The 13,498-nt window shown below is 60.9% G+C and overlaps 2 protein-coding genes across 7 annotated transcripts in view; one reads left to right on the top strand and one right to left on the bottom strand.

Annotated features, from left to right (window-relative positions):
- Positions 1-13: 13 nt before the first annotated feature.
- On the bottom strand, positions 14-9,682 carry JPH4 (junctophilin 4). The gene is made up of 6 exons (XM_055133982.1): positions 9,482-9,682; positions 8,410-8,960; positions 7,205-7,976; positions 3,500-3,618; positions 2,718-3,247; positions 14-1,624 (listed from the first exon to the last, which is right to left on the bottom strand). Exons 2-6 carry the CDS (start codon positions 8,786-8,788, stop codon positions 1,541-1,543), a joined length of 1,884 nt encoding a protein of 627 aa, XP_054989957.1. The 5' UTR covers positions 8,789-8,960; positions 9,482-9,682; the 3' UTR covers positions 14-1,540.
- Positions 9,683-10,217: 535 nt separating this feature from the next.
- Positions 10,218-13,498, top strand: part of LOC101557798 (dehydrogenase/reductase SDR family member 2, mitochondrial-like) — a 46,825-nt gene continuing 43,544 nt past the window's right edge. For 3 of the 6 annotated variants that reach the window (XM_012932950.2, XM_055133987.1, XM_055133986.1), the window contains exon 1: positions 10,250-10,295. The gene's annotated coding sequence lies outside the window, so the exon portion shown is untranslated. Of the gene's footprint in view, positions 10,296-11,019; positions 11,234-11,477; positions 13,463-13,498 lie in introns of those variants that run through there. The other 3 variants (XM_055133983.1, XM_055133988.1, XM_055133984.1) reach the window with 3 other exon arrangements.

Below are 13,498 nucleotides of genomic sequence, written 5' to 3'. Positions count from 1 at the left end.
ATGACAATTCCCCCCCCTTTTTTGAACTTTTTTATTAATATATTTTTTTTGTTAAATTTCTTTTTTTTTTTTTCCTGCAAGACTTGGTGTTGGCGGCACTGTTGTAGTTGAACTTCAATCCCAAATTCCATGAAATAGAAATCAGAAGTAAAGGTTGAGAGGAGAGGAAGGAGGGAGGCAGGCCAAGGAGTAAAAAGAGTTTGACTAGAAAAAAAGAAGAGGGTGTGTGGTGGGCATTCCCAGGCAAGCCATTCCTTGGAGGAGAAGGGGGGCAGGCAGCTTGCCTCTGCCTCATGCAGGGGAGGGAAGGATCCCCCAGGGACCCCCACTGGCCCCTTTTCCTAGGGCTTCCTGTCCCCAGGGGAAAAGTGAGTACCAGGGTCAGCCACAGCGTCCTCAGGGTTCTTCACCAGCTCTCACCCCGGCCCGGATCCCACCTCTGCCCTGCCTGGAAAGTGGGGAGATTGGCTTCCTGTGACCCCTTCCTTCTCTTGTGTTCCCATCCACCACACGCTTCCAACCGGGGGGATGCGACCCACCGCCTACTGAGCCCCTCGGCCTCTGTGCCTGTGACTCCCTGCTTTCTCATCTGGTTCCATTCCCCAGGATGGGCACCCCCACCCCACCCCGCCACAGCTGCCTGGGCTGGGACCGGGGCCCTTGCTCGAGCGCCTCTCAACCTCCTGCAGTAGAAATTGAATTCTTCTTCAGGCCCCTTAGAAATTTAATCAAAGGCCACAAGTGAGTCCAGACCAATCAAATAAACATTGTGGGGAGAGGAGGAGGGAGGCGGACTCAGCTGCTTTGGACCATTCCTCTCCTTTATGCATCGATCGCTCTTGACATAACACACACCAGCCGGGGGTTGGACAGGGGTGCTGTGGCTCAGGAAGAGATGCCAGGGAGCCCTTTCCTCTCCATTCTCTTATCCCCTTCAAAGACCAAGGGTCAGGTGAGACGAGAGCCTAGGGTAGGGCTTGGAGGCAAGACCAAGGCTCCGCCAACGTCAGAAATGGAGGCTGCATCTTTGAGGGCTTTTCCAGGAGGTGTCAGAGGGCCACTGGGCCACAGAAGCCGCAGTAGCTCAGCCAGTGCCTTGCCCAATATTTAGTCACTCCTACTCCACTGTCTTCCTTCTCTTCGCTCATCAGGACACCAAACCCCCACCCTCCTCAAAATTCAGGTCTAAAGAAAAGGCAGGGAGGGCAAGGGGCAATGGTCTGACTTAGATTTGTATATCTCAGAGAAGAGAGCAACTCTGAGCAAGAAAAGCCCTTCATATGTAAACAATCTAGAGAGAGAGAAGGCAGGGGAGGGAGGGAGACAGAGATGGGGGTCCAGAATAAATGAGAGGGTCTGAAAGGAGAAGAGAAAGAAAAAGCAAGAGACAGAAAGAAAAGGGGGGGGGTCGGGCAGAAAAGAAAGGGAGAGGGAGAAGAGAAAGAAAGGAGAAAAAAAATGAACAGGAGGGGAAGGAGAAAAGGCAGGCCGAGGAGCCCGGAGGCCGCGATCGAAGCCGGCACTAGGCCAAGAAGGAGCCTCAGGTGAGGAGCTGGGAGAACAGGAATGCCAGGCTGAGGTCCAGGAGGGCCACGGCGCCCACCACCAGAGGGTTGGCAGCTCCCTAGAGAGAAGGGAAAATGCAGGCTCAGTCCCTGACAGTCATGTCCAGGACAGCTCCCACCTTCCTGCCCTGTCTGAGGTGGCAACGCTGTAAAGGACCCCAGACACCTCTCCTCAGACTCAGAGCGGGGGCACTGACTGCCAACCTGTATTCTAGATTGCAAAACCCCTGTCATCTCCCAGGCACGGCTCCACCTTCTCTTCTGGCTCCCTCAAGTCGGAACAGGCCCTCCCTCCCTCCTCCCTCCTCTTCCCTCCCACCAGCATGTCACGTGGCCCAGGCAGAAGGTGCCTAGCCTTGGGAGCAGACGTTGGCAGCAGCAGCCAGTACTGCGGTAAAGCAGAGGGAGAAAGAGATGAGGATGTGGTTGCTAGGAGACCGGAGGAGGCCTGGGGTCCAATCAGAGCAGAGGGTTCTGGGGAAGCCCCGCCCCTCCTGGTTTTCTGCCTTCTTTCCTATTTCCCTTCTTCCCAGGAGAGGGAGGGAGATCAGGGTAGGGAGGGAACACGCTTTTCCCTTTTTATTTCTGGGCACCAAAGAGAGAAAGTGTGGAGGTGGGGGCGGGGGTGGAGTAGGAAACTGGGAGCTGGAAATGATATGGAAGGAGAACAGGGAAAGATGTTCTGGTTAATTACTAGTCTGTAACCCGGGGCAAAGTTACTTTCAGCACTGGGCCTCAGTTCCCCCAGCTAGCAAGCTAGGGAGTTGGACACAACCATCTCTAGGTTGGTTTCTGGTCCTCCTCTCTTTCATCTTATGTCTCATTTCAGTTTCTGGGCCGCACCGAGAGGTGCTTCAGGGGTACTTCCAGCACAAGGCTTGAGTGCTGTTCTCTCCGGACAGTGCTCAGCGGATCATGCAGCACGGGAGAATCGAACCCAGGTCTCCCGCATGCAAAGCTTATGCTTCAGCCCCTTTGAGCCGCGTCTCAGGCCCTGCTCTCTCTGCTTTTGAGGTGGGCTATGGTCGCAGGCAGAGAATAAGGCCAAGGCTCCAGCACAGGCCCTCTGGGCAGGGCTGGGAGGAGCGGAGGGAGCAGACAGGAGGAGAGTCGGAGGGTGCACAGTGGAAGGAGGCAGGGGAAGGGTCTCACCGGCTGGGCAGGCCTCTCGGTGGCAACTGGCTCCTCCTGCTCTTCCATCAGGCACCCGGCGTCGGGGCCCCTCAGGGACGGTCCCCGCAGTACCGCTGTGGTCAGGCGGTTGGGCTCCAAGCTCCCCGGGGCTCTCAGCATGGACAGGGGCTCCTCGTCTTCCCCCTCCTCCTCACGGAGACTTCCGGAACTGTCACTGCAGCCTCCCAGGAGTGGGGAGCCGCCCCTGGGCCCCTGCATGCCCGCCTCGTCCTCGGCCTCGTAGCCAGCGAGTTCCTCTGCCTGTTCCCCGAGCCCCCCCCACTCCTCAGGCCAAGCTTTGGGGCTGGAGAAGGGACCTCGGTGGTCCCGTCCAGGAGGCAGTGGGCTCCGGCAGGCAGGGGGTCGCCAGGGTTGGCGGGCGGAGGTGGGACTGCTGGGCAGTTCGGGGGAGCCCTCTGACGGGGTCAGTCCGTTCTCGTACACCCCGGGGCTGTCTTCATCCAAGGGCTCTGTGTCGGAACCTTCCGAGTCCTGCCTGGGTCTGCGGCCTGGGGCGGGGAGAGGCGGGAATCAGGGGGCCTGGGCGGCCTCGGCTCGTACGAGCCGCTGCGGCCCGGGACCCTCCGGGATTCGCCTCCCCAGGTGCATCTCATGGCAGAATCCCACCCTTCATCCTCATGCTCCTGCTTCATCAACGCCCGCTTCTTCCCCCCAGATGACCGGCCCCCAGGCCCGCCCTTCTCCTGCAGCCCCCATTCACCGCTGGGCGTCTGTCCCCGGGACCGCCCCTGCCTCCTCACCTGGCACCTCTAACATGGGCTGCAGGTCCTGCGCTATCAGCTTGGCCATCCGCGCTGCCTCCACGGCCTTCTCCGCCACGCTGCTGGCCGCCACGGCCTTGAGAAGGGCGTCCGCCGCCCTGTCGGGTTCCGGGAGGAGGGGTGACTTCTCAGGGGGAGCCCCGTGTCCAGGGAGTCCAGGTCCCCGCCTCACCCTCTGCTCTACCTCGGAGCTCAGCTCAGGAACCCTCCCCTGCCCCGGCCCACCCCTCGGTGGCTCCCCGGGCTGTCCTCAGCCCCTCCTGCTCCGCCAGCCCGGTGGCACCTCTGTGGGCTCCATCCCGTAGTAACACTTCCTGGGGGGGGTGGAGCTGTGGGGCCAAGGCCCCGGGCCTCCACTGCTGCCCTGTGCCCCTCCCGGTGCCCTCCTGCTCTGCTCTTAGCACCTCCCTGCTCCTGGCAGGCAAGTCACACCTGCTGTGCACACCTCCTCCCGCACGCCAGCCCCCTGGGGGGCGGGGGCACCGCTCGCAGCAGCATTGCCCTGTATCTCCATCCTCCCGTCTGAGCAGCTCGGAGAGTCAGAGACACCCCCTCACTGGCCACCTCCTGGGCCTGCCTGCCACCTCCCTGGGTCAGGAGTCTGTCCCCCCCAAGCCCTTATCATCTAGTCCTGACCTGGAGTGCCACACCTGGCCCTTCCAGCCCCTTCTGCCGTCACGCTGGCCTCCTCCCCTTGGTCCTGCATCCTTTCTACTGTGAGGCACATTCCCACTCTCTGCGTGCTTTCTGGCCTCGGGTGAGACGTTCTGGAGAAGCTCTCACTCGCCCTCCATGACCCTCGGGTCCTGCCATCCTGTGCATGGCACGAGCAGCCCTGCCCCCGTGGTGGGGCGGTCTGCTCTCCCTCCCTCCCTCCCCCCCACCCACGATGTCAAATGATGCTCTGTTTCCCCCTGCCCGTCCTCTCCCTGTTCATCCTGCAGGTCCTCTGGTCAGAGCTGCTGGAAGCCTCACTGGAGCAGAGGTCGGGAGCCCTTGCCTCCCTCTGGCTCAGGCCTGCCTGGAAGATGTCTGAGGATGGGCAAGGAGCTGTTTAACTTGGGTCTTAGCCCACCTTTTGTACAGTCCTTGTGGTGGGGGGCAAGATTCAGTTTCTGGGGACCTGAGCGATAGTGCAGTGGGTAGGGCTTGCAGGCCGCAGAACCGGGTCCAATCCCCAGCATCCCATAGGGTCCCCGGAGCACGGCCCGGAGAGATCCCTGAGTGCAGAGCCAGGTGTGCCCCAAAAACCAAAAAGAAAAAAGAAGTCATTTTCTTCTTCTCTAAGCTGCTGGGGTCAGGGATGGGTAGGGGATCTGTGCGGGACACAGAGGCTCTGTTCTGCCTCTGGGCTCTCAGACTGTATGAGATGGAGCTGATACCCGGGTAGAGGGCAGGAGATGAGGGTCAGGGTCTCGGGCAGCACTGAGTTCTACTGGCTCCCAGAAACAGGAGTGCTGACCAGTGCCCGTGCTTGCAGCACGGAGGCAGCGGCCGAGCCCTAGCAGCAGGCCTGGCCTGTTGTGCCCAGGCAGCAGGCCAGGCCCAGGCTACCTGGCAAAGGCACCTGCTGCTGAGGCGCTGCTGTTTCCATGGCAGCCAGCAGCCAATCAGGGCTGCCAGGCCTGTTGCTGGGGAGACCACGCAGCCTCCTCCCACTGCCTTCTCCTCTAGCTACTGAGATCAGTTCTTCTAGCACATGCCTGTTCCCTACCTAGCCTGAAGTGCTCAGCTCTCCCTGGTGCTCAGCCCGCCCCCTTCTCTGGTTTAAGGCCCCAGATGCTAACCACTGAGGCACTCAAGTATATCTTCAGAAAGACAGCTTGGGCTCTGGCACCTACTGTGGATGTCACACTCTCTCTCTCTCTCACTGCCCCTCAGTCTACTAACTCATTCCAGCCATTAGGACATCTTATCCTCTGACTCTCTGAAGCAATCTCAGATCAATTTGTTTAAAAAAATATTGGGGTTGGGGCTGGAGCGATAGCACAGCAGGTAGGGTGTTTGCCTTGCACTCGGCTGATCCAGGTTCGACTCTCAACATCCCATATGGTCCCCTGGGCACCACCAGGGGGTAATTCCTGAGTGCAGAGCCAGGAGTAACCCCTGTGCATCGCTGGGTGTGACCCAAAAAGTAAAAATAAAAATATATTGGGGCATCAGCCAAGGGTGCTTAGGAGGTCCAGGGCTCCCTCCTGGCAATTCTTGGCCAGCTGGATCAGAGGTTTAGTGTGAGGGTCCAAGGATGCAATGCTGCTCGGGCTCTGTGGTTCCGAGAACCGTCGGGTCACCCAAGCACTGCTGGGGGGGTGGGCCCTCGAGGGCCATTCTCAGTGATGCTCAGGGGACCATCTGGTGCTGAGATAGAATCAGAGTTGGCTGTATGCAAGGCATATGCCATAATCCCCATATTGTCTCTCTGGCTCCTTAAATTTGAACAAAACCCTTCTCTCCCCCTCTTCAAAAGATTAATGTATATGCTGCGCTGTCCCCCTCCTCAAAAGATTAATATAAAAAATTCAACTGTGTGAGTTGCATAAACCAGGACTGACTGAATTTCATTACAAATGAATTTTGGTTTTTTTAGATCTGTGCTAGCCAATCTAGCAGTCACAAGACATATGTCGCTATTAAGCACCCGAAATGTGGCTAGGCCGAATTAAAATGGGGTATTGCAAGTGAAAATTCATAACTCTATTTCAAAGACCCGGGGAAAAGGAATGTTAAAGATCTCATTACTCTATATTGATGGTACGTTGAAATGATACTGTGGCTATGTTGGTCTCAATAAAAATATGTTCAAATCCGTTTCATCTAGTTTAATTTTTTTCATAGGGCTACTGGAAGATTCTAAACTATGTATCTGGCTTACATCATGTTCCTGCTGGACAGTGCTGCTTTAGATACTAAGGTTCCTGTGCATGCAACTGTAATCTGATTTGCAGAAATAAAATAAATCTCATTTACAGCCAGGCCCCGCCCTTCCAACCTTCATCCACGGATAAAGGGAGGCAAAGACAAGAGGGGCTCTCATTCCTAGGTGCAGAGGTCAGCTGCCCACACTGAACCTGCAAGGCCCACTGCTGAAAGGCCATCAGGCAGTGGGTGGGCAGGGACAGGGACAGATAGGGCCAGTCCTATCTCTGCCACAAAGCGGGTGGGGTGCTGCAGTTCCTAACCCAAGACCCGGGAGAAGAACAAAACTAGGCCCTGGAACCAGAGTGATAGTACAGTGGGCAGAACACTTGCCTTTCATGCTTCTGATTCACAGCACCCCATATGGTCCCCCAAGCCCTGCCAGGAGTGATCCCTGAGCGCAGAACCCAGAGTAAGCCTTGAGCATGGCTGGGTGTGCCCCCGCCCCACCATCAAACAACAACAACAACAACAACAACACAAAGAAAGACAAGGCCCATTTCTTGCAAGAAAGAGGTTTCTGGGGCTGCAAAGGCAGCACCCCGGGCTACTCCCACACACAATCACGGAGCCCCAGAAACAGGCTGGTGTTCCCCGGGCTCCCCGCAAACAGTCCCGCACGCACACACATAGAGTCACACCCACCTCCCTCCACCTGTAGCCTCCGGAAACACCGCTCTCCCGGAGGCTCCGGCTGCCAGGCCCCGGGCCCGCCGCCACCGCGCCCCCGCCCCCCCCCCCCCCCCGCCACGCGCCGCCGGTGCCCACCTGGCCGCGGCGATCTCCTGGCGCTGGCGGGCGGCGCTGACGGCGCGGCGCGCGCCCTCCACGGCGCGGTCCACCTTCTCCTTGACTTTGCCGCGCCGCAGGGCGAGCGGCAGGAGGCTGCGCACGCGGCCGCCGTGCACCAGGCGGTTGCGCTTGTACTTGCCCTCCTCGCGCGAGCCGTCGGGCCGGGTGGTGCGGCCGTAGCCGTGGCGCCGGTTGCCCAGCCACTCGCCCTCGTAGCGCAGCCCGTTGGAGCGCTGGCTCACGCCGAAGCCGCTGCGCCGGTCGGCGCGCCATTCGCCCGCGTACACCTCGGTGGCCGAGCCCTCGATGAGCGCGGGCGGCGCGGGCGCGGGGGGCCCGCTGGCCTCGGAGCCCGGCGGCCCGGTGCTGCCCACGTCGCTGCTCACCTCGCTGCGCAGGGAGCCGCGCTTGCTGCCCAGGGAGCTGCGGCGCCCGCCGGCCCGGAGCCCGCTCAGCAGCAGCGAGCGGCGGAAGAAGCCGCCGGCGGCCGGGGCGCGCTTGCGGGACGCCGCGCCGTCGGCGTCCCCCGGGCCGGCCAGCACGAAGCCGCCGCGCGAGCCCGAGGCCGGGCTGCCTCCCTCCTCGCCGGGCAGCGGCAGGGGCGGCGGCGGCGTCGGGGGGTCGCTGTGGCCCGAGTCCAGGGAGGTGCGGCGGGGCGAGCGCAGCAGCGCCGCCTGGTGGTAGGGCACGCTCTGGCGCACCCCGTAGCCGTGGCGCTTCCCGGCCTGCCACTGGCCCTGGTAGGTGCCTGCGGACGGGCGGGAGCGGGACAGCCGGGTTAGCACCTGCGGCACCTGCGGGCGCCCGCGCCTCCGCGCCCCCCGCCCTGGCACGCCTAGCGTCCGGCTCGTGCGGAGGGCCGGGAAGGGAGCTGGGGGCCACAGGGCAGGCTGGGGGGCGTGTGTGGGGGGAAGGACAGGGACGGGCACGGGCAGCGGGAGACAGGTGGCTTCGGGCGGTGCAGGCAGACGGGGGCAGGGATGGGGCGTCGGGGACGGTCGGGCGACAGCACGCGGGGGGCGGGAGGGGGGCAGGCGGCTCAGACAGGGAGGCGGGCGGCGGGGCGGGGGGGGGGACACGCGGGCCCGGGACAGCCGCACGCGGGGGCGCGCGCGGTGGCGGGCGGAGCGCGCGGACGGGCTCTGGGCAGCAGGCGGGCAGCAGGGGGCCGGGCCGCGCACCTCCGTCGGAGTAGGTCTCGGTGCCGTAGCCGTCCTGGAAGCCGTCCTTCCAGAGCCCGGCGTAGCGCAGGCCGGACACGCTCTCCCACACGCCGCTGCGCCCCTTCAGCCCGCCCAGCCACTCGCCGCGGTACGTCCAGCGGCTCTTGCGCTCCACGCCCAGCCCTTCGCGCTTGCCCTGCTGCCAGTGGCCCTGGTAGCTGTGTCCGCCGGGCCCCGAGAAGACGCCCAGCGACTCGAAGCCGTGCGCCCAGCAGCCGCTGTACTCGCCCTGGGCGCCGGGCCCGGTGCACACGCCGTAGCCATGTGCCCGCCCCGCCTCCCAGCCCCCCACGTAGCAGCCCCCGTCGTCAAAGTCGAACTTGCCCCCGGGGGACATGCATGTAGTTGGCGCGGCCTCAGCCCCCCCGGCGGCTCAGCGCATCCTGGGGCGGGAGAGCCGGCTGGGGGCCTGCGAGCCGGGCGAGGCCTGGGGGCGGGGGCAGTTAGACCGCGGCCGGGCGGGGGGGCCCCAGCGCGGGCTGGCAGGGCCGGACCCTCATCCTGAGTGGCTGCGGAGAAAGAGGGGGGGGGGAAGTGGCGGGCGAGGCCCCTCCTCTTTGCCCGCAGCTCCCTGGCCCGGTGGCTCCGGGGCATCAGCACCGCCCCCCCGCCCCCCCTTTAGGCAGCGCCTGGTCCAGCATCCCCAAAGCTTGGGAGGCTCCAGGGCTCCCTCTCCCTTCTGGTAAAGGGCCCCTCCCAGGTTCTGGGGTCCCAGCCTCCAGCGGGAGTCCCACTTCTCCCACCTAGGACCCAAGGAGTGTGGGGTGGCAGGGTGTTTTTTTGGGGAGGAGGGCGGAGGGGGAGGGAGGGGGAAGGGTGGTCCTGAGAGGCGCTGGGCAGAGCCGTAGGCCACCCACCGCCCCAGCTGCCCGGGTGCAAGAAGGGTTGAAAATAGGGGGGTGGGGTGGGAGAGGTCGGCGCACGGCGGGCAGAGGGTTTGGTGGGGGGAAGGCTGGGATGGGGGGAGCTCCTCCCGGGAGAGGCGAGGGTGGGGATGGGCGGACGGGGTGAGGGAGGGCAGGTTACTCACCATGTGGGCTGGGGTTCAGGCAGCCTCCGGAGCACCGCATCCATGGCGGGGTACCTGCACTCCCACCTCGCCCGGGCGCGCCGAGCCCCCTCCCCTTCCGGAGAGACGGCTCCGAGCCCGGGAGCCAGCGAAGGTGGGGGAGCGGGGGAGCCGCAGAAGAGTCCCTTCTCCCCAGCTGAAGAGCAGGCGGTGGTGGTGGAGGGGGGGGCGGGGAGATGAGAATAGTGTAGGGGAAAAAAAAATCTGCCTTGGATGGAGAGAGAAGAGGAGCTAGGAGCTGGATGGGAAGGGAGGGGGGCTATCAAGAGGGGGTATTTTTATTTTATTTTTCCCCCCCTGCTTATGGTGGGGAGAGGAGGAGAAAAATCAAAATTCTGATTCCATCCCAGCACAAATCAATGTTTGCTCCATCCCAGCATCACGGGGGAGGCAGGGCCTGGCAGATTTAAAGGGGCAGGGAGAAGCCAGCAGAGGAGAGGCTGGGGAGAAGGAGGGCCTGGAGATAGGGTGGTGATGGGCGACAGGGGGGCGCGCAGGGGAGGGAGGCTCAGGCAGGGAAGGTCTGGGGCTCCACCTGCGGCAGGGAGGAGGCGAGGAGAGAGGGGCAGGAGAGGTACTGAGACCCCCGGGATGGAATGAAACCCAGAGAAGCAGGCAGGCAGTGGGGTGAGGCTGAGGGGAGGGGAGAGGAACGAGGGGGAGGAGACTGAGCCGAAGATGGGGAGGCTGGGGGAGGCCGGAGCCGGCGTGGGGGGAGGAGAGACGCTGGCGGGGCTGGGAGCGAAGTGAAGAATACAAAAGAAGAGGTGCTGGGGTGAGAGCTGGGAGCCCCTCTCTGGGACTGGGGAGGGGTGGTGAGGAGGGGAGCAGCAGGGGAGGAGGAGGAGGAGGAGGCAGAGAGAAATAGATATGGAGACTGAAGGAGGGAGAGGCCAGCGGTGGGGGAGAGGGACGCTGCACAGGGAGGGGCTGGCATGGGCCCCCAAATCCAGGGGGCAGGGCCGGAAGTGGTGCCCAGAGACCCTGGGGAGAAGTCGCATCCTGCCTGCAGCGCAGGCAGCAAGGCTTCTGGGCACAGAGGTCTCTGTCCTCTCTGAGGAACCACTGCAGGGGGCCCTGAGACGCCCCCACTAGCACTTTGTGAAGGAGCTCGAAATGCCCCCTAGTGCTCTCCCCACTACCTCACCTCTTGGTCCAGCTTCCCCGGGACAGGCTGCTTTTGAGTGGGGAATGGGTTGTGCCTGAGGGTTGGGGAGTCAAAGCCACGCACAGTAATGGGTGGGCCATTACTGTGGCCGGACACCCTCCACCCGTCCTTCAGGGCTTGTAGGCCTTGAGCACGCTGTACCCGGCCGTTGGCCGCCTGAGTCTGTCTGCACACACAGCCCTGGGTCCTCCCCTCAGTGGGCTGAGCTGCTGCCTCTAGCTCCCTCCCTGCTCCTGTGCTTGTGAGGAAGGAAATTTCTAGCCAGTGACAGGCAGCAGGGAAATGGTCAACTAGTGAACCGTATTTTCTCTCTCTCTCTCTCTCTCTCCAGAAAACAGAGCCTCGAGGGGGTCAGTGTCTCACTAGACCAAAGCGGCAGGGCTTGAATGAGAACTTTAGACCTCTGGGGCCCTGTGATTCCTCCCAGCATTCCATGTGTTTGGGAACCTTCTGTAGATCTAGGAGTTCCATTTGAATCCTTGAGCAAAGCCAAGGTTTGGGATAAGCAGGAATTTCTCTTTCTTTGTGGCTTCCTGAATAGACAGGTGAGATCGAGGGTCGGAATGATAGTACAGTGGGTAGGGTGTTTGCCTTGCACGCTGCTGACGTGGGTTCGATCCCTGGCATCCCATATGGTCCCCCAAGCACTGCCCCAGGAGTTAATTCCTGAGTGCAGAGCCAGGAATAACCCCTGAGCATCACCTGAGCATCACTAGGTGTGACCCAAAAAGCAAAAAAAAAAAGTTTCAAAGAGACAGGTGAGGTTAGAGAAATCATTGGTGTGTGTGTGTGTGTGTGTGTGTGTGTGTGGTTGGACCATGCCCTGCCATGCTTCAGGGCTTACTCCTGGCTCTGTGCTCAGGGGTCACTCCTGATGGTGCTCAGGGAACCAAATGAATGCTGGGCGTTGAACCCAGCTCAGCCACGTACAAGGTAAGCGCCTTGTTAGCTGTCCCATTGCTCAAATCAGGAGAAACAAATTTTAAGCCTCCAGAGGAGGGAGCATATTTAAGTGCTTCGTGCTGAAGAGGACAGCTCTGAGTCCCCCGAAAGAGCGACAGGGGGATGAGGGTGGGAGGATGAGGGGTCCTTCTGCCCCTCCTTATCTCTATCGTACATGACTGGGTCACTGCATCGAATGCCACAGGCTGCAAGAGACGCAGCTGGAATATAGTCCTGCCCGCAGGGATCTTGATTTCTAGTGGAGACCACAGACGAGCAGTTTTAGTGCAGCTGGTGCAAAGGCAGGTTTGTGAGGGTTGGAATTGGGGCGGCTCCCTAAGCTGTTTGTGGAGACGTATCAGAAAGGAAGTTCTGGGCAGGACAAGCTCTGTTGCCCCAAGGTCTTCAGCTCTTCCTTCAAAAGCAGTGTCTCGTCACACTAGTCCCCTCAGGTGCCCCAGGAAAAGGGGGGCCAGGACCGCAAAGCCAGTCAGTGGGTCTGGGGAACCCGTGCCTTGTTCTGTGGGACCAGGCGCAGAGCTCAGTGGGAGGGGGGAGTGCCCCGCTAAGAGTGGCACTCACTGCTGAAACCGAAGTTGCATCTGGGGAGTACAACAGAGGGTCCCATTTGGTCTAATGTCCCCTTCTCAGGGAAATGACTCAGTGATCTTTAAGCAAAATGCCCCCCAATTGCTCCAAAGTTACTATGGTCCTCCCCACCCCCAACGTTCCAACACCCTTGTGGGGTGGTATCCGTCCACTCTGGGAAACACTGACCAGAGAGAGAGTGGCCCAGGTTGCATGTGGTTGACTCAGGTTCGATCCCCTGTGTTCCGTAATGTTCCCTGAGTCTTGCAAGGAGTGATCCCTGAGCATAGAGTCAGGACCAAGCCCCGAGCAGGGCTGCATATGGCCCCCAAACTAAAATAAACCAAAATTAAGAAAACCCTGGCATGGAGTCTGATTAAGTCCTGCAGATCACTGTCAGAACTGCTTTGGAATTTGTGGGGTGCACAGCCCTGGCCCTTGTATTTCCCTGAATGAGGCAGCCTGCCTGCCCTTTCTCTGGTCTGTCACCACAGGTCCTGTCATCCTTCCCTAGAGGTCAGAGACCCTTTTATGGTTCTTTGGTTGATTTGGCCTCACTTTACCACTAAACACAAGGGCAGAGAGATAGCTCAAGGGTCAGCATGTTAGCCTAGCATGCAGCTGCAGCCACTGTCCTGAGTGGAACCTCAGCACGGCGCTGCTGTTGGTCCCTGAGCACCAGCCGAGTGTGGTGAAAAAAAGAAGAAAAAAGAAAGGAGAGGGGGCCAGAGTGAGCGGGTAGGGCGTTTGCCTTGCATGTGGCTGAACCGGGTTCAATCCCTGCCATCCCGTATGGTCCCCTGAGCACTGCCAGGAGTAATTCCTGAGTGCAGAGCCAGGAGTAACCCCTGAGCATAGCTGGGTGTGACCCAAAAAGCCAAAAAAAAAAAAAAAAAAAGGGAAAACGAAGTGGAGCAGCGCTGTGTGTGGGGCCAGGGGCCAGCATCTGGGTGGGCGCTCAACAGGCACAGTTCACTCAGCCCTTCCAACCAGCCTAACCTCGAGCTGCCCAGGCCCCAGAGGGTCTTTTGCAGATGGACACAACTCTGCCCGCTCTCTTGCTTGCCTTCCTCCCTATGTTGTCACTGTTGCGGTGCCCAGGGTTGCAGGTGCGGTTGCAACTCTGAGACGTGGGGCTGTGAGAGATCAAACGTGGGCTCCAGGCAAGCAAAGGAGGTGCTCTCACCCCGGGTCACATTCCCGAGCTCTGGAATTGGATTCCTGACGCCGCTGCTCTGTGCTTGGTAAGCTTCGGCACATCCTGGATAATATGTGCAAGG

Source organism: Sorex araneus, chromosome 3 (genome assembly GCF_027595985.1).
Source record: "Sorex araneus isolate mSorAra2 chromosome 3, mSorAra2.pri, whole genome shotgun sequence".
NCBI classification, from domain to species: Eukaryota; Metazoa; Chordata; class Mammalia; order Eulipotyphla; family Soricidae; genus Sorex; species Sorex araneus.
Note: the sequence above shows the minus strand (reverse complement) of the source record. Positions and strands in the feature narration are given on the sequence as shown.

Bases quoted from the DNA above. Each gene is read 5' to 3' on its own strand.
- JPH4 (XM_055133982.1), bottom strand. From the start codon at position 8,788: ATGTCCCCCGGGGGCAAGTTCGACTTTGACGACGGGGGCTGCTACGTG. The intron at 3,619-7,204 runs GTGGGCACCGGC...GGAACCCGACAG, and splicing joins CAGGAGATCGCCGCGGCCAG to GGCGGCGGACGCCCTTCTCA. The intron at 1,625-2,717 runs GTGAGACCCTTC...CCTTCTCTCTAG, and splicing joins CCGAGAGGCCTGCCCAGCCG to GGAGCTGCCAACCCTCTGGT.